A 27314-nucleotide genomic window follows, 5' to 3' on the forward strand; every position below is an offset into this window, starting at 1 on the left:
AGGTAACTAAGCGGCCCCCGGCCCCCGCCCCCGCCGCTTCTGGTAGTTTGGACCAGTACAGCCGCCGAGGTGTGCAGGGCTTTGCGCATGCCCAGCCACTACGCGCAGGTTGGAGTCGCTCGGAGGCAGGAGCAGAGTGACGTTATAATGGCGCGCCGCTCCCAGGCGTCCTCGCAAGGTCGCTTTGCAGAGCGGGAGCGCGCGTAAGTGACAAGACCCTGGTTCGGGTGCGCGCCGACTCCTGCTGCCTTGGTATCAGCAGCGACATGTCGGGGTATACGCCCGACGAGAAGCTGCGGCTGCAGCAGCTGCGAGAGCTAAGAAGGCGATGGCTGAAAGATCAGGAGCTGAGCCCCCGGGAACCGGTGCTGCCTCCGCGGAGAGTGTCGCCTGTGGAGCGATTCTGGAATAAATTTTTGCAAGACGGAGCTCTCTGGAAGAACGTGGTGAGTGACCGCCCTCCCCAGCCCCCACCCACTCTCGTCCCATCGCAGTCCACGGCCTGGCTGCTGAGACAACCTGTTCGCTATAGCCGCGTTAAGGACTAACTCGCTCTGCCCCCGGAAGTTCCCCAAGGGAGAGTCAGGTTCAGTGGAGACTTAGGCTTGTCTGGGACTCCCTCTGGTCCCAGGAGTCATGCGCTGGAAGTCAGGAGTTCGAGCTTGTGTGGCTTTGGGATTGTCTTGCCCTTTGTCTCTCAAGTGTGATGAGAAGGAGGCGAATCTTTGCCTACATTATACAGGACGCTACAGGTTTGGCTTTCTTTTGACTGGGGAAACTTTTCCTCAGAAGGATGGCCAAGGATTCACTAGAGTTAAAATTCAATGATTTTAGTATCCAAGGACACTTGTGTGATTTTTGAGGTTGAGATTACACAGACCAACTAACACTACACTCGACTACCCGAAAGCAGGATAATCCTCTAGCTGGTAATGCAGCTCCATGTTAATTACTGTAAAAGAAGAGGTCCTGTTGATATGCGGTTGATAGCTGTGAAAAGAAGAGAAGTGAAAAGCAAAGGAGAAAAGGAAAGATATACTCATTTGAATGCAGAGTTCCAAAGAATAGTAAGGAGAGATAAGAAAGCCTTCCTCAGTGGTTCCTGCAAAGAAATAGAGGAAAACAATAGAATGGGAAACACTAGAGATCTCTTCAAGAAAATTAGTGATACTAAGGGAACATTTCATGCAAAGTTGGGCTCAATAAAGGACGGAAATAGTATGGACCTAACAAAAGCAGAAGATATTAAGAAGAGGTGGCAGAATACACAGAAGAACTGTACAAAAGGGATCTTCACGACCCAGATAATCACGATGGTGTGATCACTCACCTAGAGCCAGACATCCTTGAATGTGAAGTCAAGTGGGCCTTAGGAAACATCACTATGAACAAAGCTCGTGGAGGTGATGGAATTCCAGTTGAGCTATTTCAAATCCTAAAAGATGATGCTGTGCCAGCAAATTTGGAAATCTCATCAGTGGCCACGGGATTGGAAAAGCTTAGTTTTCATTCCAATCCCTAAGAAAGGCAATGCCAAAGAATACTCAAACTACTGCACAATTGCACTCTTCTCACTCGCTAGTAAAGTAATGCTCAAAATTCTCCAAGCCAGCTTCAACAATACGGGAACCATGAAATTCCAGATGTTCAAGCTGGTTTTAGAAAAGGCAGAGGAACCAGAGATCAAATTGCCAACATCCGCTGGATTATCGAAAAAGCAAGAGAGTTCCAGAAAATCGTCTACTTCTGCTTTCTGGACTATGCCAAAGCCTTTGACTGTGTGGATCACAATAAACTGTGGAAAATTCTTCAAGAGATGGGAATACCAGACCACCTGGACTGCCTCTTGAGAAATCTGTATGCAGGTCACGAAACAACAGTTAGAACTGGGCGTGGAACAACAGACTGGTTCCAAATTGGGAAAGGAGTACGTGAAGGCTGTATATTGTCACCCTGTTTATTTAACTTATATGCAGAGTACATCATGAGAAACGCTGGGCTGGATGAAGCACGAGCTGTATTCGAGATTGCCAGGAGAAATATCAAAACCTCAGATATGCAGATGACACCACTCATATGGCAGAAAGTGAAGAGGAACTAAAAAGCCTCTTGATGAAAGTGAAGGAGGAGAGTGAAAAAGTTGGCTTAAAGCTCAACATTCAGAAAACGAAGATCATGGCATCTGGTCCCATCACTTCATGGGAAATAGATAGGGAAACAGTGGAAAGAGTGTCAGATTTTATTTTTGGGGGGCTCCAAAATCACTGCAGATGGTGACTGCAGCCATGAAATTAAAAGACGCTTACTGCTTGGAAGGAAAGTTATGACCAACCTAGACAGCATATTAAAAAGCAGAGACATTACTTTGCCAAAAAGGTCCGTCTAGTCAAGGCTATGGTTTTTCCAGTAGTCATGTATTGACATGAGAGTTGGCCTAAAAAGAAAGCTGAGTGCTGAAGAATTGATGTTTTTGAACTGTGGTGTTGGAGAAGACTCTTGAGAGTCCCTTGGACTGCAAGGAGATCCAACCAGTGCATCCTAAAAGAGATCAGTCCTGAGTGTTCATTGGAAGGACTGATGCTGAAGCTGAAACTCCAATACTTTGGCCACCTGATGCAAAGAGCCGACTCATTTGAAAAGACCTTGATGCTGGGAAAGATTGGAGGCGGGAGGAGAAGGGGACGACAGAGGATGAGGTGGTTGGATGGCATCACCGACTTGATGGACATGAGTTTGAGTCAACTCCGGGAGTTGGTGATGGACAGGGAGGCCTGGCATGCTGCAGTCCATAGGGTTGCAAAGAGTCAGACACGACTGAGTGACTGAACTGAACTGAACTTCCTTAACCACCAATATGTACATTTAACACATTCTTTTGTTTTAGAATGGCATTCCTGGACTTTACTCTGCAGAAAATCATTCAAGTGTTGTCTTTATTTTCGGGGTCTCTTCACATTTTCTTGAAGCTGTTGTTAAATCACATCATTTATGGGTGATGAATACTGTATCTCAGAATTCCTTGGGACTTTGCCTAAAAATAGTGGTAATAAGTAACGGTTGGGTGCTTACTTTGTGCCTGGCACTTTTATGTGTGTTAAAACTTAAGTTTTTACTGCTGTAATGTAGAAAACTTTTCTCATCCTCATTGTAAATGTGTGGAAATGGAGACCTACAAAATTTAGTGATTTACCCATGGTCACAGGGCTAGTAGTTGAAGGAGTTCACTTTGAAATCCATGTGTATCTACTTTCTTACTGTGCTACAAAGTCTGGTGCAAATTTTTCAAAGAATGTATTCAGTGCGAATGTATGGTGGTAAAATTCAACCCTCCTCCCCTCTCCCACTTTGTATCTCTGATATTACTCACTGGCAGCCACTGATTGAAAGTTGACAGCCAGTGATTTAAGGAAATAATCGTTTGTTGAAATCTGTCTTACCTTACTTAGAGTTAACGTTTTCTTCCATAATCATATCTCTTATAGCACTTATAATGTAGATTATCCATTCCCTGAAAGGATAGGTCTCTTTCACTGAAATTGGCTGCCATGGAAAAACTCCACTTTTAGCTGTCTTATGCCTTTCTTTTTAAAAACAGCATGTGTTTAAAGGCACCTCAAAGTGAGCTTAGGCCACCCTTATCCCAGTAGGTAAAACATTCTTTTTCCAGCATTAGTGTACTCAAGGTTGTCCAACCTACACATGGAATGATACAAATGGTGTTGATCATGCATATCTGAAGTTGCTAAATCAGGGAAATGACTTTACCTGAAAATTCTGTAGTTTTGATTACTCTGGTTAAATCAGTTTTTAATGCCATATTTTATCATAAATTTATATTAAGGATATTTTTAGAAGTCTTTTTAAAGGCATACATCTATGCATATATTACTGTAGTTTGGCAAAAAAAAGTGAGAAATCTATTTATTTCATGTATTTTTTTTCTCCCCCAGATCTATAAGACATACCGCCACAGTATCTTTGCTTTTACTCATGTACTTATTCCTGTCTGGATTATTCATTATTATCTCAAGTATCATGTGACTGTAAGTATGCTTTAAGTATGTGTTTTTCAGAATTTATTTATTTTAAACAATACTTGTTTATTTAAGTGTATTTGACTGCGCTGGGTCTTTGTTGCTGTGGGCAGCCTTTCTCTAGGTGCAGCGAGTGGGGGCTGCTCTCTGTTGCAGTGCACTGGCTTCTTGTGGTGGTGGCTTCTCTTGTTGTGAAGGACAGGCTCCAGGTCAGTGGGCTCAGTAGTTGTAGCACATAGGCTAAGTTGCCCCCTGGCAACTGGGATCTTCCCCGACCAGGGTTGGAACTTGTGTCCCTGGCATTGACAGGCAAATTCGTTACTGGACCACCAGGGAAATCCCAGAAGATACTGTTAATATTGCACAAAATTATTTCCTCTAGGGGTTTGCCTTACCCTCTTCTACTTAGTTGAAATAATCTGCGACTTATAACTTGGTCTTGAATTACTTTGAATCTTTTCAGTAGATGGCTTAATGAAACTTAACTAATGCATGGTTTTTCAGAAAGTTAATTTTTAAAAATAATTGTATTTGTTTATTATTTTTGGCCATGCTGGGTCTCCATTGCTACACGGGCTTTTCTCGCGGGGGTGTTTTCTAGTTGCAGCATGCAGGCTTCTCATTGCAGTGGCTTCTCTTGTTGCAGAGCACAGCCTTGAGGGTGCGCATGCTTCAGTATTTGTGATGCACGGGCATCCCCGCAGCATGTAGGATCTTCCCCGATCAGGGATCGAATCCATGTCTCCTGCAGTGGCAGGCTGATGCATTTAACACAGAGCCACTAGGAATGTCCCAGAAAATTTAATCTTTATGTTAGTTGGTTACAACTTGAATCGTATTTCCTCAGAAATGATGTTTTAATGATCAGGAATGTAGTTGATCTGATAATACTGGTGCAAAATTAGGGTCCTGAGTCTGGAAAGGAGAACAGAATTTCTGCTCCTTTTTTATTGATTACAGATCTGATATAAGATAGAATTCAAAATGGATAAAGGTCTTTGTCATCATTTCCTTTTCCTTTGTTCTATCTGGTTTTTCACAACTTCGTTTCTTTAGAATTCAGTGTGTCCAGAACATCTGCATGTGATGATTGAACTCAGCCTGTTGCCTTATTTTAAAGGCTCAGGATACCCTGGTGGGAGCTCTCCAGGTGGCACTAGCGGTAAAGAACCTGCCTGCCAATGCTGGAGACATGAGACACGGGTTTGATCCCTGGGTCAGGAGGATCCCCCGGAGGAGGGCACGGCAGCCCACTCTAGTATTCTTGCCTGGAGAATCCCATGGACAGCGGAGCCTGGTGTGGGCTACAGTCCATAGGGTCGCAAAGAGTTGGACACGACTGAAGCAACTTAGCACAGCATACCTTGGTGTAGGGTGTTAGATCCCAGGCACGGTGAGGAAAGAGTACATTTCAGGGAGTGGAATGGAAGAAGAGTGGTGATAGTTGCCTGCCCAGCGTGGAGTCTTATAACCCAAAGGGTGAGGAGGATATTCTTTGTACCCAGTGATGAATGTTAGGTCCTGAATGGGTGGGGGGTTGGGGGTTGATGAGTGTATCTGTTTGGATAGCTGCAGCAGCAGCAACCTGGGGTAGGAGATTGGAACCTAAGCATGGAGAGGAGGACATCAGGGAGAAGTGTGGTTTGGGGCAGTGATGGAGTTGGCAAGCCAGAGTAAAGTGTCAGAACCTGAATGAGGTAAGGAGGTTATTTATACTGGAATGTGGTGGTGGTGATGATAGGAGGTTGGTTTTATGCATGTTGAATTCTATGTGGCAGGCAGTGAGAAGCTTTCCACTTTTAAATAGGAGAGTGAGTTGATAAAGTGATATATGTAAGTCTCCTACATATAAACGTATTCCATTCTGAGAGCACATTCATTAAATCCAGTTGTTTTTTTTTTAAGTCCAACCAAGTTAGCCTAGGTACCCAACTAACACAGTGGTCTATGAAGTACTGTACTGTAATAGGTTTATAGTATTTTTCACACAAATAATACATAAAAGTGACAGTGAACAACAAAAGTACCTTGAAAAGTACAGGAGTACAGTATAACAGCTGACATACAGGGGCTGGCATCAGGTGAATGAGTAAGGAGTTACTAACTGGAGGAGGGAGAGGGGGTGGAAGACGATAGGGCTGAAGGATTATCAGCAATAGGAGATGGAGGGCAAGCTGCGATTTCACGCAGGCCTTAGGTGATTGGACATGCAGACACATTTACATCTTTGAAATTTTGTAACTTGAAGGTTTGTGTGTAGGAGGCTTGATCTGTTTTGGAAACAGTGACTTTATTTTCTTGGGCTGAAAAATCACTGCAGACTCCTTGGAAGAAAAGCTGTGACCAACCTAGATAGCATATTAAAAAGCAGAGACATTACTTTGCCAACAAAGGTCCGTATAGTCTAAGCTATAGTTTTTCCAGTAGTCATGTATGGATGTGAGAGTTGGACCATAAAGAAAGCTGAGCACTGAAGAACTGATGCTTCTGAACTGTGGTGTTGGAGAAGACTCTTGAGAGTCCCTTGGACTGCGAGGAGATCCAATCAATCAATCCTAAAGGAAATCAGTCCTGAATATTCATTGGAAGGACTGATGCTGAAGCTCCAGTACTTTGGCCACCTGATGCAAAGAACTGACTCACTAGAAAAGACCCTGATGCTGGGAAAGAGTGAAGACAGGAGGAGAAGGGGATAACAGAGGATGAGATGGTTGGATGGTATCACCAGCTCAATGGACAAGAGTTTGAGCAAGCTCTGGGAGTTGGTAATGGACAGAGAAGCCTGGCATGCTGCAGTCCATGGGGTCGCAGAGAGTCAGACACAACTGAGCGACTGAACTGAACTCATCTATTTAGGAAAACATAAAAACGTAGAACTGTAGGGCGAGTTGGAGGGAGGAAAGTACTGATGTCAGGCAAATCAGCAGAGGCTGTTGCAGTTTACTAGATGTTAGTTGATGAGAATCTGATTAGGGCAGAGATAATAGGAATGAAAAAGTAGTGAGCCAGAAGATACTTTTTAAATAAATAACCCAGGGTGGGGATGAAATAAAATTTCAGTCATTTTGACTCTAAAATTCTTAGCCTTGAAAGTTCAGGGAAGCAAAATTTGCCACTTCGCAATGTCTGTTTGGCATGCAGATTAAAATGATATGCTGCTACTGCTAAGTCACTTCAGTCGTGTCCGACTCTGTGTGACCCCATAGACAGCAGCCCACCAGGCTCCCCCGTCCCTGGGATTCTCCAGGCAAGAGTATTGGAGTGGGGTGCCATTGCCTTCTCCGAAAATGACATAAGCCACTCCCATTATGTTTCTATTGGACAGGGTTAGACAAAAGATAGAGCTTCCCTGGTGGCTCAGATGGTGAAGAATGTGCCTGCAATGCAAGAGACTCCGGTTTAGTCCCTGGGTCAGGATGATCCCCTGGAGAATCCCCTGGAAAAGGGAATGGCTACCCACTCCAGTATTCTTGTCTGGAGAAATTCCATGGACAGAGGAGCCTGGCGGGCTACAGTCTATCAGGTCACAAGAGTTCGTCAAGACTGAGCAACTAACACTTTCACTAACTTCTTAAAATAATGTAGATTAGAAGACCTGTTCCAAGAATGGAACTATTACCATAGATAACTATAATATGAACTCTAGATGTGGTAGACAGGAAGGAACCTAGCAAAGGCTATTGAAATCCCCTACTGTGTCCCATCGTCTCTCATGGTTCAGCAGACGTTTGTTTCCCAAATTTTTGCTTTTCCATCTCCATGTGAATTGCCTTCCTCTCCAATTAAGTCCCAAACACTTACTCCCAGCGTCTGCTTTTGCCTTTAGCCTAAGATGGTATTTAACTCATTTGGGGAGTTACTTGGTTCTCCTGGGTCTCTCTGATGTGTAGATGTTACTGAATTTTGTTTGCTTTTCTCCTATTAATCTGTCTCATGTCAACTTAATTCTTAGACCAACCAGCAGAGCCTAGAAAGGTAAAGGAAAATTTCTTCCTCCACACTAAAGTTATAAGTAGGACTTTGTAAAGGAGGGCTTTCTGGGATGGGGAGGAAGTAAATTTGCTTAGGCGCACGTGCTGCCCTGTCAGTGTCCGTGGCAGTCTGAGTGGACATGGGCTGTCTTACATGGTAGAAACATGAGATGAGTGGAGGCCAGTGGGAATGAAGAGTTGGGGGTTAGTGTTTCACTTTAGAAACCAACAGAAAATCTTTCTTCAGCCACTAAAAGGGGGCAAACAATGTATGGCTAAGGTCAGAGTGTAGTTTACATTTCTGTCACTGATGAGCTTAGACAAAGTTTTATATTCATGTTCACTTACACGTCCACAGCCCGCTTTATATCATGATGGTGGTGGTTTAGTCACTAAGTCGTGTCCAACTCTTGTGACACTATGGACTGCAGCGCACCAGGCTCTTCTGTCCATGGGAATCTCCAGGCAAGATTACTGGGGTGGGTTGCCATTTCCTTCTCCAGAGGATCTTCCCAACCCAAGAATCAAACCTGGGTCTTCTGCACTGCAGGCAGATTCTTTACTGACTGAGCTATGAGGGTAGCCTTGTATCATTATACCTCTTATATTTTTCAATGTCTTAACATGCAGGACCCTAGAGAAGAAAAAAATGTTACTGTCTGTGAAATTTTTTTTAAACATCTAAGAGTGGTGTTTATGTGCAGGAATAACTGTTCCAGTTACCCAAAATATAAATTAATATTCAATTTCTTAGTTTCAAATTTAAAACCTTTTCTTAATTTTTTAAATTCAATTTTAAAATTCTGTTAACTAGATATACATCTAGTAAAATATGAACAGTCTCTTTTCTTTGTTCTTATTATCTTTGGATAATTCAAATTGAATTTCCATAAAACAATTCCACTTACAAACATCATCAAATTCTCTTAAATGTTTTAAGCTGAATTTATATATTTTATATATTCAGTTTTATTTTTAAGTATTTATGACAGGGGTCCCAACCTCAGGACCAACCTCAAGGATCTAATGCCTAATGATCTGAGATGGAGCTGATGTAATAATAATAGAAATAAAGTGACAGTGAATGTAATGTGCTTGAATCATCCTGAAACCACTCCCTGCCTCACCCCCCTGGAAAAATTATCTTCCAGGAAACTGACTCCAGGTGCCAAAAATGTTGGGGACTGCTGAATTTTATAGGACACGTTAATGACCCTTAAAAGGAAAATCTTTTTAAATTTAAAATTCACACATCTAAATGCATTTTAACTAGAATCCTTATTAAATTTGACATTCACCTGTTTATACCCTGGCTTAATTTACCTTGTCATAGCTATATTTAACTGAATATTTCTAGGATGGAAAAAATACTTATCTCCTCAGAGAAAAAGATTTTAACTACCTGCAGTTGCTAGGTTGAGAATTTGAGCCATTAATATGGTGGCTTATCTGAGGAATTCATACTTCTAGATGATTTTTCCTGGACAGATGGACATAATTAAAGGCTTTGTGTCAGTAGATGTCCACAGGCCTCTCCTTTACTTTATTCTTTATGTTTGGTGTGGTATCTTGTACAGATGTGTGTGCTTAATAAGGACGTTTACTTAGCACTTCCTGTGTGCAAGGCACTGTTCTAAACGCTGCAGGGATACAGCACTGAGCAAGGCAGATTGAGTCCCTGTCTTCAGGAAATGTTTGCTCTAGTCTTGGAGACTGGCAGTAAGTAGGTAAGCAAATGTTGTTGTAAGTTAATGTTACAGCAGGTGGTTGAGTCTGTAGAAGAAAACCTTAAGGGTAGAAGACTAGAGAATGACAGGGACTGCTATTCAAATTAAGCTTCTTTGAGGAAATGCTCTTTGAAAAACGTTAGTGAACTGGGGATATGGAGAAAAGCATTTCAGGCAGAGCAGTCATGAAGTGGGAGGGTTCTGAGGCACAAGCAGGCCCCACAGAGTGTCCTAACGCAGACGGGCCCCTGCAAGTACAGTGCAGGCGGTGGGGTGGGGCAGGTAGCATGAGATCAGAGAGCTGGCCAAGGACGCTGGCTTTTTTTCCTTAAGAATTATGAAAGTTGAGCAGAGGAGTGATGCATCTCAATCACTGTAGGAACTTCCGTGGTGGTCCATTGGTTAGGACTCTGAGCTCCCAACGCAGAGGGCCTAGGTTCGATCCATGGTCAGGGAGCTAGATCCCATATGCTGCAGCTAAGAGCCCGCATGCCACAACTAAAGACCCTGCGTGCTGCAACTAAGACCCAGTGCAGCCAAGTAAATATTAAAAAAAAAATCACTCTACTCTTTCTGCAGTGTGGAGAGTAGACGGTAGGAGAGCACAGGCAGAAGCCAAGAGACTAGTAGGTGAAAAAATGGTAGCAGCTTGGACGAGGGTAGCAGTATATTAGAAGTGGTGAGAAGCTCTTAGATTCAGGATAAATCCTCAAGGGGGAGTCAGCAGGATCTGCCAAGCAGTCAGGGTTTTTGGCCTTTGTAACTAGGAGAATGAAAGTGCCGTTGCAGAGATAGGGAATAGTTTGGGGCTGAGGGATGTTAAGTGATGGGCCTGGTTAAGTTTGCAATGCCTGTTTGATCAAGTAGATCTTGAGTAAATAATTGAATGTATGAGCCTGAAGCTTAGTAAAAGTTTGGGATATGATCGCTGTATTTTAGAAAAAACTCTAAAACCATAATTAACAGAGAATTACTTTTATTGCAGACAAAACCATATACCATCGTTGAAAAGAAGCCCAGAATATTTCCAGTAAGTCTTAAAACATCTATTTTCTCTTTTGCTTATATTTCTCTCTCCCTTCCCAAATGATCATTAGACTAAAATTCTTCTTGCTGAAAGTTTTAAGTACCTATTGCATACTCTTAAAAAAAAAAGAAAGAAAAAAGGAGGAAATAGCGTGATGTACCAATTGGAGTTAAACCTGGGACATGGGCACATTCTCTTCACCCTGGCTGTAAAACTTGTGTGACTTTTGTAGTCCTAAAGTGAATTGAAAGTCCCAATAGTTGTTCACTGGTGCCCTGTTTCATGTGGGTTAAGGATTTAGGGCACTGTCCTGAGCAGACACCTGGGCATTGCAAGAGCAACTGAATTCTTCTTTTATTATTTCCAAACTTATTATCATTTCCTGTGATAGTTTGACCATAGCCTCTCCATATGTGAATTTAAAATGTTATTGTGTGCTTTAAATTGTATACTGTGGATATGTAGGCTATAAACCTAATTTAAAATGATCCTTTTTACCATTAAAAGGTTACTTATTAGTCAGTTGGTATTTTGCTGGCTGTTCATGAGGTTACTGTTTAGCAGAGTCAAATACATGTTATGTTCTTTTCCCATTTCTAGTCACAGATAATGAATTAATTACCATCAATCTCTAAGTTATGTACTTCTAGAAAACAAAACTGTAGATTCTTGCTTCCATCAGATGACATAGTCACAATAATCCATTGACAACTGCAGTCGAAGGGAATTTTAGGGAGAACCACCAAAATTGGCTAACTCTTCCAGCTGGAATTCTGCTTTAGGAAATAGGAGATTTCTTCTGTATTTGTGTATAATTGGTGTTTGTCAGTGCCCAGTTCAGTTCAGTTCAGTCGCTCAGTTGTGTGCGACTCTTTGTGACCCCATGAATTGCAGCACGCCAGGCCTCCCTGTCCATCACCATCTCCCGGAGTTCACTCAAACTCACGTCATCGAGTCGGTGATGCCATCCAGCCATCTCATCCTCTGTCGTCCCCTTCTCCTCCTGCCCCCAATCCCTCCCAGCATCAGAGTCTTTTCCAATGAGTCAGCTCTTCGCATGAGGTGGCCAAAGTACTGGAGTTTCAGCTTTAGCATCATTCCTTCCAAAGAACACCCAGGGCTGATGTCCTTTAGAATGGACTGGTTGGATCTCCTTGCAGTCCAAGGGACTCTCAAGAGTCTTCTCCAACACCACAGTTCAAAAGCATCAATTCTTCAGTTAGCCTCATTTATCTTGCTGGTTTCAACCAGTTAGATAATTTATTTATTCTTCCATTTATATGTTTGTTATGTATTTTGCCATTGCTGTTTGAAGGGAAAGGAGGAGGATCTCGACCAGTCTTTTTTGCTACTGTGGTTCTTTCCTGTTTCTGTACCATTGACCCATTTGAGAAGTTACCCCTTTGAGGACCTAAGAGTGCTCATCTGTACATACCTTGGAATAGGATAGACAGTAAGAAATAAACCCCCAAATCACAGTGGCTTACCAAAAGTTTATTTCCTGTTGATATAACAGACTAGTATAGATCAATTATAGTTAGGCCATTGAGAATATGCAGCTCCAAGATCACAGGGTTGAATAACTCAGAGGATGATTTTAAGGTCTAAGCTTGGATGTAGCTTACATCAATCACTTCTATTCAAGTCCTGTTGGCCAGGACTTATTCTCATGGTTCCAGACATCTTTGTGCTTTTCTGTATTTCCCAGCTTCCCATACCTGCAGTTTCTGCCACAATCTATCTTTCTAGTTAACAAATGGCTCTCTGCTTCCTTCTTCCCACACATGTAACACAAGACGTTTTCCTTGGGAGAAACCCCAAGATCCCATTCCATGAATGCAACCTGAGACTGCCAGATGAGGCACAGTATACCTGTCAGGGTTAATCTTAGAGACTCTTCTCTTAGAGACTGGAGGATCAATGACGAGTGAACTGTATCCCTCGTCCCCCCAGCCACACCCATTATTCAGCAGTGGGATGTGGACAACATAGCAGTCCCTTGGTTCTGAAACCCCACTGGTCAAACATTGTGAAGACTCCTAACCCCTGCGTGTGGGAAGTTGCTTGAGTGGGACTGATTTTGCTTCCGGGGGAAACACTTTTGTTCATTGTTCTTCCTGACTCCTGGCAGGGGAGCGCCATGGAGGCGCATCCTTTCTTTTCCTTTCTCAATCTAGACCACATCTAAAATGAGGGCTGGGAAATATGCCCTTCTTAGGGTTGTACAGCCTTTAAAGTCTACCTCAGGTTCACAGAAGGTTGAGGGCCAGAGAAAACAATCGCAGGCTTTTGTTTCGTATGTTTGGTTTCTTAGACCATCTAGTTCTCACAATTGGCAGGCATGGAAAGAAAAACCTGGTAGAAGTCTATGTGCTTCTAGTCAGTCCCACCTGCCAGTATCTGTGGTTTGTACACATAGTTACCAGGTTCTTTCATTCCATTGTCCTCACCCTGCCGCCTCTCTACTCAGTGGCAGCCATGTGGAAGCCACTGAGACATACTGTGGCTCAAAGGCTACCTTGGCTTCAGTCTGATCTTTGCATGGTGCTGGGTCCCTGTGTTGACTCAGCTTTATGGGCTTTTCAGAATCTTCTCAGTGTTAGCTCCTACTCTTTAGAGATTCAGAAACAATCCATCTGATTTTCTAATATTGCATGGTCCTGAATTTTTAGATTCTTATTTTTATTTCTCTTCTCAAATCAGCCACTTCTTACCTGGGCTTACGTTTCTTAAAGTACATTCCTAAGGCAGCCATTAGTGTACTGGTTAAACCCATACTATAACTTTTTTCCAGGTACTTCTCCTAGAACCTCTAAATTATTGGTGCTTCTAAGTGATTAGTGCCTTTTGTTTCCATCTATTAGCCTCCAGTGCCTGTGGCTTGAAGCCAGACTGCTAAGCCAGTGCCATGTAGATCAATTTGTATTACAGCAGCATTCATACCAGTTCAGGTTATTAATTTCTGTGTAAGGGTAAAGCTAGCTGTGGTAACAGGTTTTCCCCAAAATGTATACTGGCTTACACTAATACAAGTTTATAGTCCTGAGCAACCAGGACAGGGAATGGCAGGTGGTGATGGGATAATTCTGCCCTACTCAGTCAATTCATGGACTGTCGGGCTTATGGAATCTGCTATCTTAAACAGAGAGCTGAAATGAAAGCTAAGTACTTTGCCTAAAATTATACAGCTTGTCAGTGGAAGGTTCCAGGATTCACACTACTTGGTTCTAGCTTTGAAGTCCCTTCCTGTTCTGTGACACACGCTGTATCTAGGTTTGGAAAGTTAGACAGCTGGACCAGCTGCCTAGGCAAAGTTTGCAGGTCTGTCTTTAATATCTGTTCTGAGCCAAACAGTAAACTGGTGGCTGCCTACCATATTTAGTTGCTGGGAATATATACCACCTTGTATTAAAGTGATGGAGAAGGAAATGGCAACCCACTCCAGTATTCTTGCCTGGAGAATCCCATGGACAGAGGAGCCTGGTGGGCTACAGTCCACGGGGTTGCAAAGAGTTGGACACGACTGAGCGACTTCACTTTCTTTCTTTCTTTCTATTGAAGTGAAGCTGTTTCCCTACAACTTCTTTCTAGGGCTTCTCCTATTTTTGGGGGCCAAGCAAATAAAGGTCATCCTTCTGTCACTTTGTAAAGACAACTTTCATGTTCTTTGTGGTCGTTTGGTTTGAGTAAAACTTCCCCTATTTGTCCTTATTCCTTAAGATTTTGGATACTGCTTTCTTATCTTCAGACAGCTTCTATTTTACCTATGTCATTTTTAAAGTTTGAATGCCAGAACTGAGCTAGGTTTTCCAGATGAGCTCAGAGGGGAACTGTTACCTCTGCTGACAAGATTTATCACTAATGCACCTTTGTTTTTCTAGGGTGATACAATTCTGGAGACTGGAGAAGTAATCCCACCCATGAAAGAATTTCCTGATCAACATCATTGAAGATTACTTTAAAATTTCAAAGGTGTATGAGCCTAAGTTTGTTGCTACATTACCAACTTATTGAAAGTATTTTCTGGAAAAGTAATAAAATTTACTCACTTATGTGTCATCTGTTTCTTCCCAACCTATGCCATTCTCTCTGTACAATTTGAGACTGAATTATCTAACAATAAGTAAAAACTGGACAGGCTAAATAAAAATAATATGGTCAGTCACCTACTTTTTCTGGCCATTTTTAATCTGGAAAACAGAACGTAGAAAATTGTTTAGTCACATGACAGTTTTTTCTTACACTGTACTTAATCTAGTTGATGTGAAGGTATACAACGGAATGAAATGTTGCAGTAAAAATAAGAACAGAAATTACAGCACACTTTGTTTTAACGGCTTTCTGGAGACATTTCAGAAGTATTTTAGAAACTCTAGATCAAAAGACTGTCAGATTTACTTTGCTTTGTTATCCTTCCTCGTATTCTTTTCCTTCAACTCTTTTTGAACTGTAGCTCGCCAGGCTCCTGTCCGTGGAATTCTCCCAGCAAGTATATTGGACCGGGTTGCCATTCCTGCTCCAGGGGATCTTCCCCACCTAAGGATGGAACTGGTGTCTCCTGCATTAGCAGACAGATTCTTTACAACTGCATCACCTAAGATCCTTGTGCTTTGTTATATGAGAACCTAAAAAGACAAACCTCTTGGCATATGAAAAATCGAGAATTAATGGTTACTATAACGGACGGTATACAAAAGTGAATTTGGAATCATTGTATTAAAGATTTTACTTTAAATCGAGACATGTATCAGACAGAGGTAAAGAACTGTTTATACATGAAATCAAATCCAGAGGAATTACAAATTTTCGTTCATTCCGAAGATTTTGTCTGGGTATTCCTTGCTTAGTTGTCGTCGTGCAGCTACAGTTGATGCATAGATGACGTATCCCCAGGAGAGCAATACGACCGCGAGGAGCAACTAGGAAATGCAAGAGTAGGAGTGAAAACAACCTGTGAGTGGCACGTCCTGCCGGCCCCCATCAGGTTGCCGCGCACGTTGCTAAGGTGGGGATTTTAGTGACAAATTCGAATAAATGTGTTTCCGGAAGCGAGTTCACCCAGTAGCCCTTACGTAAGAAGCGGAAGACCGTGTCCTCCAGGAAGAGGCGGAGTCGAGGTTAGGGAGTGAAAGGCTTAATTCAAGAATGGATTTTAGAGTTTCTGGGCGCTGAAGATATAGGGGACCTTCCACCCGCGGGGCCTCGAACGTAGACCCCCGTGGAGGCCCACCAAGCCCAGGACCTACCGCGGAATAAATCCGGTCTAGGGTGCGGCGACTCACTGGCTTCATGGTAAGGCGGTGGCGGTGGTCCGCGGGCACGGGCGGAAGCCGCAGGCCCTACAGTAACCTCCGGGGCGGTGGCTGCCGGGCGGCGGCAGCCATCTTTCAGCCGGGCGCGAGCGCCCGCCCACTCGCCTCCCCGCGCGTTTCCCATCAGCCCGGCCGGCCTCTTCCGCCCGGAGCTGGGGGCGGTGTCACGTGCCCGGGGGCCTAGCCCGCTTTTAGGGGAGGAAGGGAGAGAAACGAGAAAATAACGTTGGAAATGGGTTTGTTTTGCCGCTGTGAGGGAGAGGCTTGACTCGTCAACCGGTCTTTCAGGTGTAGAGCAGTGTTAATGCGAGATAAGGTACCGTCATGTGCATTTAAAAGTTTATTTGGAAAAATAATCCACGATTTAAGTGTTACGCCGACGTCTAGCACTGAAAGAATTAATATTTCTAACCGGATAACCACGGTAACCAGGTAGTTCGTGTATTCACCTTTTAGAGTACAACCTGCTTTTATATAACTGACGAGTCGTTGTGGGACTCCCTGTTACTGGAGTTTCTTAAAAGTTTTTGAGAACGCAATGGCTTGTTGATAGCAGCTACTTTTAAGAAGAAATAACGTGGCATGAATTACCCGGCATAATGTAGCTGCCAATTAGCAAGTGCTCATCGAGCATTTGTATGCTTAGAACTGTAGCACGATCAAATATGAAGCCAAAGGATGGGGTTTGGCACGCGGGCCGTTTTACCAAGTTCAGCTCTAGAATGTTCGGGATGCTTATATTTGAAGCGTAGAATGGGACAACCGGGCTGCGTTAGGCACCAGACGTTTTGTTTCTGTAATCTCAGCTATCACCTAAAACAGGGTTTTAATACATATTTCGGAGAGCAGGTAAGGAAAAGACGTTATCTGTTTCGGGAAGATTTCAATTCCCACTGATTTTACGTCAGATGATAGTTCATCCTGACTGGAGTTGATCTCTCAAAATTGATTTGGGATTCCATTGGAATCCTGGTGGTGGTTCTTAACTTTTCAGCCCAAGTCCATTCCCTTCCGGATAACTCGGTTCCTTTATCGAACACCAGAGATAGTTTGAGTAACTTCTCGCAGAATTTGGCAAGGTTTAAATGAGACCCCAGCCCTTGTGGCTCAGCTAGTAAAGAATCCGCCTGCAGTGCGGGAGACCTGGGTTCGATCCTTGGGTTGGGAAGATCCGCTGGAGAAGGGGAAGGCTCTGCCCACTCCAGTATTCTGGCCTGAGGAATTCCCTGGAGGTCTCGCAGAATCGGACATAACTTTCAAATGAGACCAAGCTAGTTATCGTGTCTTCCGGGTAAGTTAGAAGCGAACTTTAAGATCCCCTGGTATTTATTCGAGTTGACGGTACGTTAGCGATTTCGTCCTCAGGGGTCACGTCGCTCTCCTTCCGGGAGCGGAGGCAAGTGGGGGAAGGGCCGGGTTCAGGCCGAGCGCGCGAAGGCTCGCCTTCAGTGCGGGCGTCCTCTACTGCGCATGCGTCTCGCGGGCGGGTGCTATGTTTTGACGCGCTGGGGGCCGGCGAAGTGGGTTTTGGTTTCTGCCCCCGCCCCCTGTCTGCCATTGGTGATGAGCGCTTTACGTCACAGGGGTCGCAGCAACCGCCGGGGTCTCCGCTGTCTCGCGAGGAGGGTGAAGCGCCCCCGCCTACTCCCGCTCCGGAGGGCCGGCGAAGTCGTAGAGTTCGCCTTCGTGGATCCTGCCGTCACCGACCCAGCCTTCTGGGCCGCCGGGAACTGGCCACGAGCGCCCCAGTCCGGCCTGCGCCGGCATCCTCTGAGGTGAGTGAGGTCGGGAACAATGGGGCGCGGGGGTCGGAAGGGGGCCGGGACAGCAGGAGCTCCAGCCTGCAGCGAGGCCCAAGGGCGAGAGAGCTGCGGTCCGGGCCTGAGGCGCCGCGGTGAGCCGGCGGGCCAGGCTCCGGGCGAGCGGCTTCTGCGGCGCACCTGTGGATCCGTGCCGGTGGGCGGGGGAGGGCTGCTTTCCGAGAAGCGCTCCCGAAGCGTAAGCCCAGCCGCGTACTGGAAGGAGCTTGGTCTCGGTGGGGGGTTGGTGGGGGGAACCCGACACACAGCACGAAACGTTTGAGTCTTGAGTCGTGGCATCGCTGCTGCCAGAAGTGTGACCTTGGATGGCCCCCTAATCTCTCTGAGCATGTCTGTAAAATGGGAGTAACAGTATTGGAGTTCGTTGTGATTATGTAATGCACGGGGTGCCTACCTTAGATCCTAGCAGGTGGCAGTTCTCAACCAAAGGAAGCGACTGTCTCTGTAACTCTTGTGGTTGTCTGTTACACCCCGTGAGCCTGTGACTTCATCCATCGACTCAGCGCATCTCTCTTCACGGGCTACTTTTGGTAGACTGGAAGGGGGCAGTACTGAGGGGAAGCAAATAGTGCTTTGCGAGGAAAAGTGAATAGAATTTTTGGTAGGTAATTTTGAAGTTAATTGAAGATAAATTCAGAAAGAGTTACAGAAGATTTAATAACGGTGAGAGTTGGGGGTTTTGTTTGCTTTTAGTCTCTGGCTTTGGAAGCTATACAGTCAGCCAAAGAAGTCATACTTAGCTGGAATGGGCGGCTTTAGAGAGTAATGGTTCCCAAGCAGTTCCTTTTATTGTTGGACCTGGAATTAAATTTCGTTGGATCTGGTCAGTGTTTAAATTTTTTAGGGTCTGGTTAGTTGATCGTTTAAATTGTTTGATTTCTTGGTATTGATGATTAGATTGCAGTGCATGGAGGTACACGGTTTCTTTAAGGTCACAAGAGATAAGGACCCAGATTGTTTATAATAGTTGGGACTGTTTAGTTGATCCATCTGTGAACTCTTTTTAGCCATTTTGCTTAGATGCAATAAATACGATAATGATACTGATATGAGGATCATTCGCTTGTCATCCTTTTGGGCATTTATAATCAGTTATGGGTGATGGAAATTACAGAAATTAATTTTATCTTCACATAACATGGGATAACAGTATGAAGTTCTTACTCCCCAGCAAGCACTATGCCAAGGGTTTATGTGGAATATATCTCTTCACACAACCACCTTTTCAGGTGGATACTGTTAACACATTTTAGAATTGAGAAAAATGTAAGGTTTTGAGAAATTGACTTTATGCAGATCACACCACTAATAAGTGTTTTGATTCTCAGCCCTGACTCTGCGTTAGAATTAACATCACTCCATAAAAACATCACTCTGTCAAATTTTTTAAATGTGAGGTGTTTTTAAATGTCCAGTCTATGGTCTAACTTAGATTTCCAGCCTCCTGCTTCTTTTTATCAGCCTCCACCTGCTACCCCTCCCCCCAGTTCCAAAGATGATACATTTTATTTAGAATTCGGGAGGCAGTTAAGGGGAAGGGTTCAGAAGAACTGATTAATCTTCTCTTCATGGGGAAATTAATTTGAAGTCCTAATTCCTAGAGTTATAGGATAGAGAATCTTCTATTGTCATCAGGTCTGCGTTTGCTGCCTAACTCAGAATTCTTCCAGCAAAACTACAAATCTTTTTTTTTTTTTTTTTAAATATGTATTTGTTTGGCTCTGCTGGATCTTAGTTGCATGTGGGATATAGTTGGCTGGTTTGGTATTGAACTCAGGCCCCTTACTCATTGGGAGCGCAGAGTCTTAGCCCCTGGGCCACCAGAGAAGTCCCCCAAATCTTCAAATCTGTCCCCTTGCTATGTCTGTTTTATGCCTTAATTTGTATTTTTGAAACAGCTTTGTTGAGATATAATTTCTATTTCATCTATAAAGTTCACTTCTTTAAAATTTATAATACAGTGATTTTTAATGTGTTTATGGAGTATATTTCTTCAGTTACAATTGAACATTTTCATCATCCTGGAAAGAAACCTTTATAATCTCTACCCAGGCTTTCCCTACACACACCCAGCAATCACTAGTCTGCTGCTGCTGCTGCTGCTAAATCTCTTCAGTCGTGTCTGACTCTGTGCGACTCCATAGACGGCAGCCCACCAAGGCTCCGCCATCCCTGGGATTCTCCAGGCAAGAACACTGGAGTGTGTTGCCATTTCCTTCTCCAGTGCGTGAAAGTGAAATTGCCAGGTAGTGTCCGACTCTTATCGACCCTATAGACTGCAGTCCACCAGGCTCTTCTGTCCATGGGATTTTCCAGGCAAGAGTACTGGAGTGGAGTGCCATTGCTTTCTCTGAATCACTAGTCTAATTTCTATCAATTCTCCTGTTCTGTACATTTCATATAAAATAGCATATAATGTGATATTTTGTGATTGATAATGAAAAGATTTGTCCATGTTGTAGCATACATCAGTACTTTGTTCCTTTTTATTGTCAAATATTCCATTGTATGGATATACCACATTGTATGGGTATACCACAGGTGGAGGCAGCCTCCACCTGCCAGCACCACCACCCTCCCTTCCACCCCCAGTTCTAAATATGATAAATTTTAGAATTCATCAGTTGATGAGCATTTGACACTTTTTAGCTATTAAAACACTTTTTAGCTTCCCAAGTGGCACTAGTGGTAAAGAACCCACCTGCCAATATTGGAGATTTAAGGGACACGGGTTCTTTCCCTGGGTCAGGAAGATCCCCTGAAGGAGGGCTCGGCAACCCACTCCAGTATTCTTGCTTGGAGAATCCCATGGATAGAGGAGCCTGGCAGGCTACAGTCCCTTGGGTCGCAGAGAGTCAGACAGAACTTAAGCAACTTAGCAACAATGGCTATTCATTTAAAAGTTTTTGTGTGGGCATGTGGTTTTGTTTCTTTTGGATAGATAGATGTGGAATTGTTGGGTCATGTGGTAATTCTACTTTATTTGAATTAGCACATATTTTTAGTATTTAGTGGTGATTTACGTTCATTGCCATTGTATGATGATTCTCATGAATACCATTCTTTATAGCTAAAGAAACTCCTATGTAGAAATAGGAAACAGAACTAAGGATTTTTTTTTTTTTACCTACTATACATAATGTTACTCATCATTCTTTATACACTTGTGCTGTCAGATTGGTTAACAGGCTTATAAAACTAGGGAAAGGAGGACTAAAATTCCATCTTAAAAAATTTATAATTAGTGAAATTTTGTTTTATTTGAACTTGGAATTATCAAATAATTTTCTTCAATAAATTCATTCTGGGTTATAAATCTTTGTGTGACCTGGAAATGTTTAGTAAACACCAAAATTCTGCATTTCAGAAAAACAAAGGTAAACTGTATTACCTAGAAATTCTCCAGTTGTTTTAAAAGTCTAGTGATTTCTTATATAGAGAGGCAAACTAAAGTCCAGAGTTAATGTGGATTTCTCCAGTTGACAGTTAGTTTTTGGTGAAACCTGGTCATCAGTCCAGATCTGATGCCCTCTCCACTCTTTTCCCTAATGGCCACAGAGTCTCTTAACATTATTTTTAAAAGATTTCCCCCCCTGAGTCAGAGAATTTAAAAATATGAGAAGGAGGGGGAAATGCTGAGAAATTTATGTCATTGTTTTCAGAGTTTAAAATACATTTGCAAAAATGCAACTAGTATTAATATATTTATAATTCTCTTCTATTTAAGAACAGTGGTAATTTTTGCATTCCCACTGTAGAAGACAGAGGACTGGAGGTATTTGGACCCCCTTGAAGAAACTCATTCAGCATTGATTGGTTTCCTATTAAGATACAGCTCTGAGAAAGCTAAGATGCACTAGATGAGCAAGTTAATTTGAAGTCTGTGGTGAAATACTTATATTCTGCAATCACAGATTTTTGTTGTGGGTTTTGTTTTCTGTTAGAGCTAGATATGGCCAGTGAGTCTCTCGTTTAGAAAATTACAGTTTTATTATTTGACTAGATAGCAGTTGACTGGTCATGAGACTTCCTGTGATAGAGGAGGTGGAGAAAGATGGATAATAGGCCTAGGAAAACATAGAAGAAACTAACATTTAATATTTATAAAATGATTAGTGTAGAAAGCAACTAAACAGGGAACAAGGCCCAGATGTAATGCAACTAGGTTTCAGTTCTTGAAAATTCATTTAGTAAGTTATGGGCCAATGTAAACTGGTAAATTTCAAGAAAACAGAACGAATTTTTAAGATTCTAGTGATTCTAGTGAGAATAGATAAGGGGAGGAGGCTGAAAGCATGATTTCAAGATACTTTGTGAGTGACTAGATTAAACAGAAAGGTGAAGAAAAGCTTCTTAGGGATACTGAAAGGAGTCAGTGATGAACTGAATATAGTAACAATAGTAACAGTAGTTAACATTTACTTAGCAGTTGCTCTAAACCAGGGACTGGCCTTGAATGCTTTTACAGTTATTTCATTTAATAATTTTCACTAACAGGTCTCTTTTGAGTTTGAAAGAATCATCCACAGAACTGTTTCAAATAGGGGAACTTTATGGTATACAAGTTTTCTCACTAAAGGTGTTTTTAAAAGTACATATATAATATCACAAAACAAGTAGTCCATATTGTTTGGAGTGTATGTATGAAAGATATAAAACTATACATAGAAATAACTGAGAATTGTGATATTTTTGGTTTTTGTTTTCTGGAGAAGGATGGGCTTGGAGCGACACATAAAGGGACGGTTTAAAAAATCTGGAATAACCATGAGAAAATGTTAGTTGCTAAATCTGAGTGGCGGATATTTGGCTGCTTGGTGTATTTTCTTTTGCACTTTTTTGTATATATCAAATTTTCCTCAAATTATCTTTTAAAAAGGAATAATAGCATAGTATAGAATATTTGAGAGCTTACTATGTACCAGGCACTTTTTCTAAGACCTTTTTCTTTTTTTAAACATCTTCACAAATCCTGTGAGGTAGGTTCTAGTATTAGTGCTCATCAGATGAAATTGAAGCATAAGGATAATAACTAGTTTATAATCATACTGGTAGTGTGGAACCAGGATATGAACCAGGAAATCTGACTTTAGAGCTTGTGCTTTAAGTACTGTATTACTATGCTATGCTGTCTCTTTATGTTACAGACATGTACTACTTTTCACTGAAGTATGTTTCAGTCATTTGCATTTTTTTCAGATTTAGTCATTTCACTTTTATCAGGTTACTGATGTATTTTTTTCCCTTTTACAGATAATGGCATCAGCCGCTAAGGAATTTAAAATGGACAACTTTTCACCTAAAGCTGGCACTAGCAAATTGCAACAGACAGTACCAGCTGATGCATCTCCCGATTCTAAGTGTCCTATATGCTTGGATAGATTTGATAATGTGTCTTACTTAGATCGCTGTTTACATAAGTTCTGTTTTCGCTGTGTTCAGGAGTGGTCAAAAAACAAAGCTGAATGCCCACTGTGTAAGCAGCCCTTTGATTCTATTTTTCATTCTGTGAGGGCAGAAGATGACTTCAAGGAATATGTCCTGAGACCTTCGTACAATGGCTCTTTTGCTACTCCTGATGTCCGACGATTCCGCTATCGCACAACTATGACAAGGGAACGAAGTGCTTCTGTTTATTCACCTAGTAGTACCGTGAATAGAAGAACAACAACTCCACCAGACAGTGGAGTATTATTTGAAGGGTTAAGCATTTCAGCAAGACCTAGAGATGGTGAAATTCCTCCATTTATGAGGCAGATTTCAATAAGGCCAACTACTACAGACGAGAGATCTTTGCGGAAAATTCAAGAACAGGATATCATTAATTTTAGGCGAACTCTCTATCGTGCTGGTGCTCGAGTTAGAAATATTGAAGATGGTGGTCGCTACAGGGACATTTCAGCTGAATTTTTCCGTAGAAATCCAGCTTGCCTTCACAGATTAGTCCCCTGGTTAAAACGTGAACTGACAGTTCTCTTTGGAGCTCATGGATCTTTAGTGAATATCGTCCAGCACATCATCATGAGTAATGTTACTCGCTATGACTTGGAGAGTCAGGCATTTGTGTCTGATTTGAGGCCATTTTTGCTTAATCGGACTGAGCATTTTATACATGAATTTATCAGTTTTGCTCGCTCTCCATTTAACATGGCCGCCTTCGATCAGCATGCTAATTATGATTGCCCTGCTCCTTCATATGAAGAAGGTAGCCATTCTGATTCTTCAGTCATAACAATATCTCCAGATGAAGCTGAGACCCAAGAGCTGGATGTTAATATAGCCACTGTTAGTCAAGCACCATGGGATGATGAAACTCCAGGACCTTCTTACTCAAGCTCAGAACAGGTGCATGCTGCCATGTCTTCCCTTTTAAATACTTCTGACAGTTCGGATGAAGAACTTGTAACAGCAAGAACTACATCTCAGATACAAGGAGTACAGACCAATGAGGACCTAAATAATGACAGTGATTCTTCTTCAGATAACTGTGTCATTGTCGGATTTGTTAAGCCGCTAGCTGAGAGGACCCCAGAACTTGTTGAACTGTCCTCTGATTCTGAGGTGGAGTTAGGTTCTTATGAGAAAATGGAGACCATGAAGACACAAGAACAAGAGCAGTCTTACAGCTCTGGTGATAGTGACGTTAGCAGATGTTCGTCTCCACGCTCTGTTGTTGGAAAGGATGAGCAAATAAGTAAAGGTCATTGTGATTCTGGTACAAAAATCAACTCAAAGAAGGAAGAGAAACGATCTATATCATTGTCTTCTCTCAGAGACCTGAGCTCATCCCTCAGAGGAGACAGAGTTTATTCCCCATATACCCGCAGACACAGAAAGAGGGGAAGATCAAGAAGTTCAGATTCACATTCCCAGAGTAGGAGTGGGCATGATCAGAAGAACCGTAGAAAGCATCATGGGAAGAAAAGAATGAAAGGCAAGCGATCCAGAAGCAGGGAGAGTAGTAGACCTAGAGGTAGAAGAGACAAAAAGAGATCAAGAACCAGAGATAGCAGTTGGTCAAGAAGAAGCCAAACTCTGTCTCTAAGTAGTGAAAGCTCTAGCAGATCAAGGTCTCGTAGCAGTGATCGTGGTAAAAGAAGATCACGGAGCAGAAATCGAGATCGTTACTATTTGAGAAATAATTATGGCAGCAGATACAAGTGGGAGTATACTTACTATAGTAGGAACAAGGACAGGGATGGCTACGAGTCATCTTACAGGAGGAGGACTCTGTCCAGAGCTCACTATTCCAGACAATCGTCAAGTCCAGAACTTAGAATTCAGTCCTTTTCTGAAAGAACAAATGCTCGGAAGAAAAATAATCACAGTGAAAGGAAATACTACTACTATGAAAGGCATAGATCGAGGAGCCTATCTAGTAGTAGGTCAAAGACTGCATCTACAGGGCCTGACCGGGTGAGAAATGAGAAGCCTGGTGGGAAACGAAAATACAAAACACGGCATTTGGAGGGGACCAGTGATGTTGCTCAACCATCTCATGAATTTGCTTCTAAAGTAAAGGAAGGTCATTATTCAAAATCTTCGTCAAAATTGGATGGAGGCTACAAAAATGAGAGTGATAGCTTTTCAGATAGCCGGTCATCAGACAGAGAGACAAAGCACAAGAGGAGAAAAAGGAGGACCCGCAGCCTGAGTGTAGAGATAGTTTATGAAGGGAAAGCTACCGATACAACCAGACACCATAAAAAGAAAAAGAAGAAACATAAGAGGAAGCATAAGAAACACCATGGTGATAATGCTTCACATTCCCCAGTTGTGATCACCATTGACAGTGACAGTGATAAAGACTGTGAAGTAAAGGAGGACATAGAATGTGACTCTGGTGGTCCTCAAGGCCCTCTCCAAAGTGAAGTTTTGGCTCCCTTTGAATCTAAAGATGTAGTTACAATAGAAGATGAATTTGGTGTCCTGAGCAAGGAGTGTGATATTACCATACTTAATAACAACTTGAATAATGCCAATAAAACTGTGGATAATATATCACCCCAGGCAGCTTCAATTGAACAAACTCTTGATGTAAGAGAAGAGAGCACCTTGGCCTCTGATTTGGAGAACCCACCCAGTAATGTCTCTTTTCAGACTGAGCCATTAAGGACATCATCGTTAATGTCAGTGTCTCTTGGTAGAGACCATGATGTGTCTTAAAACTGCCAAAGCATCTCTTTGAGAATTCTGATGGTATAAAAAGAGAAGAAAAAAGAACAGTGTCATCTAGTGCAGTCTGTTTAGAGATGACACTTGGTGAAAACTCTTTTCCCTCTTAAAAATATTTTGTGATTTTTTTTTTTTTGGTGTTAAAAAAAATTTGTAAAAATCATTATTTGTTCAAAAAGTATGTATGTTCCACCCTCAGAGATATGCACTTTTAAGTGAAGAAAATGATATTGCTAGCAGTTTATTTAAAACTTGGGATCCTTTTTAAATAAAAAATAAAAATTTCAGAAGTTATTTCGTAAAGCCATATGGTATTGCCATATTTTTAAAGTAGCCAATGAGTATTTTTGAATTTCTTTTTGAGAGTATTCTGGAAGTGTGTTATAAGCTAGAAGAATCCCTTTGGACAGTCTTTATTTTTCTTCTTAAAAATTTGTATGATTCAAAACCATTTCTTCAGGTTAAATTGAGGCATTTTAATCTGCACAGCTTATCTTGACATCTGCCAAAAGAAAAATTTAAATATTTCCTTTATATACTTGTTTATCTGGACTGCCAGTAAAGCAAATGTGTATTCAACAAAAGAAAATAATAAAACAGTAACACTTTAAAACAATCCATAAATTTTTTTTATGCAGTATTTTTTAAATCATTTTAGTGGAGGTAAAATCCTGTAAATAGTTAAGGCTATCCTTGTGTTATAAATACTGAATTTCACAGTTTTAATGTGAACTGCATTTAACCTCAAACAGTTTTAATGATTGTTTTAGTTCTTTGATTATGAAGAGTATCTTTCTTGTTTTCTGTCTTCAAAATGCAGTTACAGCTTACTAAAAACAAAACAAAACCCTTGCCTGATTTCTTTTACTTAAATAGTTGTTTTACACAAAAGAGGGCTGTGTTTGTGTTCTTCTGTTTCAGAGGTGATAAAAACTGCTCAATATTGGTAGCCTGATTGATGTACTTTGGGCACCTCATGCGAAGAGTTGACTCACTGGAAAAGACTTTGATGCTGGGAGGGATTGGGGGCAGGAGAAGAAGGGGACGACCGAGGATGAGATGGCTGGATGGCATCACTGACTCAATGGACGTGAGTCTGAGTGAACTCCAGGAGTTGGTGATGGACAGGGAGGACTGGTGTGCTGCGATTCATGGGGTCACAGAGTTGGACACGACTGAGTGACTGAACTGAACTGATTGATGTAGGATTGATTGCCAGTGAACAGTGGAACTTGGATTAGGTCTAAA

At 42.2% G+C, this 27314-nt stretch overlaps 3 protein-coding genes across 6 annotated transcripts; 2 read left to right on the forward strand and 1 right to left on the reverse strand.

The window, feature by feature from the left end:
* Positions 1-156: 156 nt before the first annotated feature.
* NDUFB6 (NADH:ubiquinone oxidoreductase subunit B6) lies at positions 157-15495 on the forward strand. Of its 3 annotated transcripts, XM_068973731.1 has the most exons (4): positions 157-446; positions 3951-4043; positions 10718-10762; positions 14641-15487. In XM_068973731.1, the coding sequence occupies exons 1-4, from the start codon at positions 267-269 to the stop codon at positions 14707-14709; spliced, it is 387 nt and encodes a 128-aa protein (XP_068829832.1). In that variant the 5' UTR covers positions 157-266; the 3' UTR covers positions 14710-15487. The 3 variants fall into 3 exon arrangements, with proteins under 3 accessions (XP_068829832.1, XP_068829833.1, XP_068829834.1); XM_068973732.1 differs by lacking the exon at positions 10718-10762 and having other exon boundaries at positions 14641-15495; XM_068973733.1 differs by lacking the exon at positions 3951-4043 and having other exon boundaries at positions 14641-15495.
* Positions 15128-16135, reverse strand: SMIM27 (small integral membrane protein 27). The gene is made up of 2 exons (XM_068973734.1): positions 16006-16135; positions 15128-15678 (listed from the first exon to the last, which is right to left on the reverse strand). Exons 1-2 carry the CDS (start codon positions 16048-16050, stop codon positions 15556-15558), a joined length of 168 nt encoding a protein of 55 aa, XP_068829835.1. The 5' UTR covers positions 16051-16135; the 3' UTR covers positions 15128-15555.
* Positions 15886-26722, forward strand: TOPORS (TOP1 binding arginine/serine rich protein, E3 ubiquitin ligase). Of its 2 annotated transcripts, none has more exons than XM_068973730.1 (3): positions 15886-16051; positions 17655-17846; positions 23145-26722. In XM_068973730.1, exons 1-3 carry the CDS (start codon positions 16049-16051, stop codon positions 26055-26057), a joined length of 3108 nt encoding a protein of 1035 aa, XP_068829831.1. In that variant the 5' UTR covers positions 15886-16048; the 3' UTR covers positions 26058-26722. The 2 variants fall into 2 exon arrangements, with proteins under 2 accessions (XP_068829831.1, XP_068829830.1); XM_068973729.1 differs by lacking the exon at positions 15886-16051 and adding an exon at positions 16288-16387.
* Positions 26723-27314: the final 592 nt, after the last annotated feature.

This window comes from Capricornis sumatraensis, chromosome 6 (assembly GCF_032405125.1).
Source record: "Capricornis sumatraensis isolate serow.1 chromosome 6, serow.2, whole genome shotgun sequence".
NCBI classification, from domain to species: Eukaryota; Metazoa; Chordata; class Mammalia; order Artiodactyla; family Bovidae; genus Capricornis; species Capricornis sumatraensis.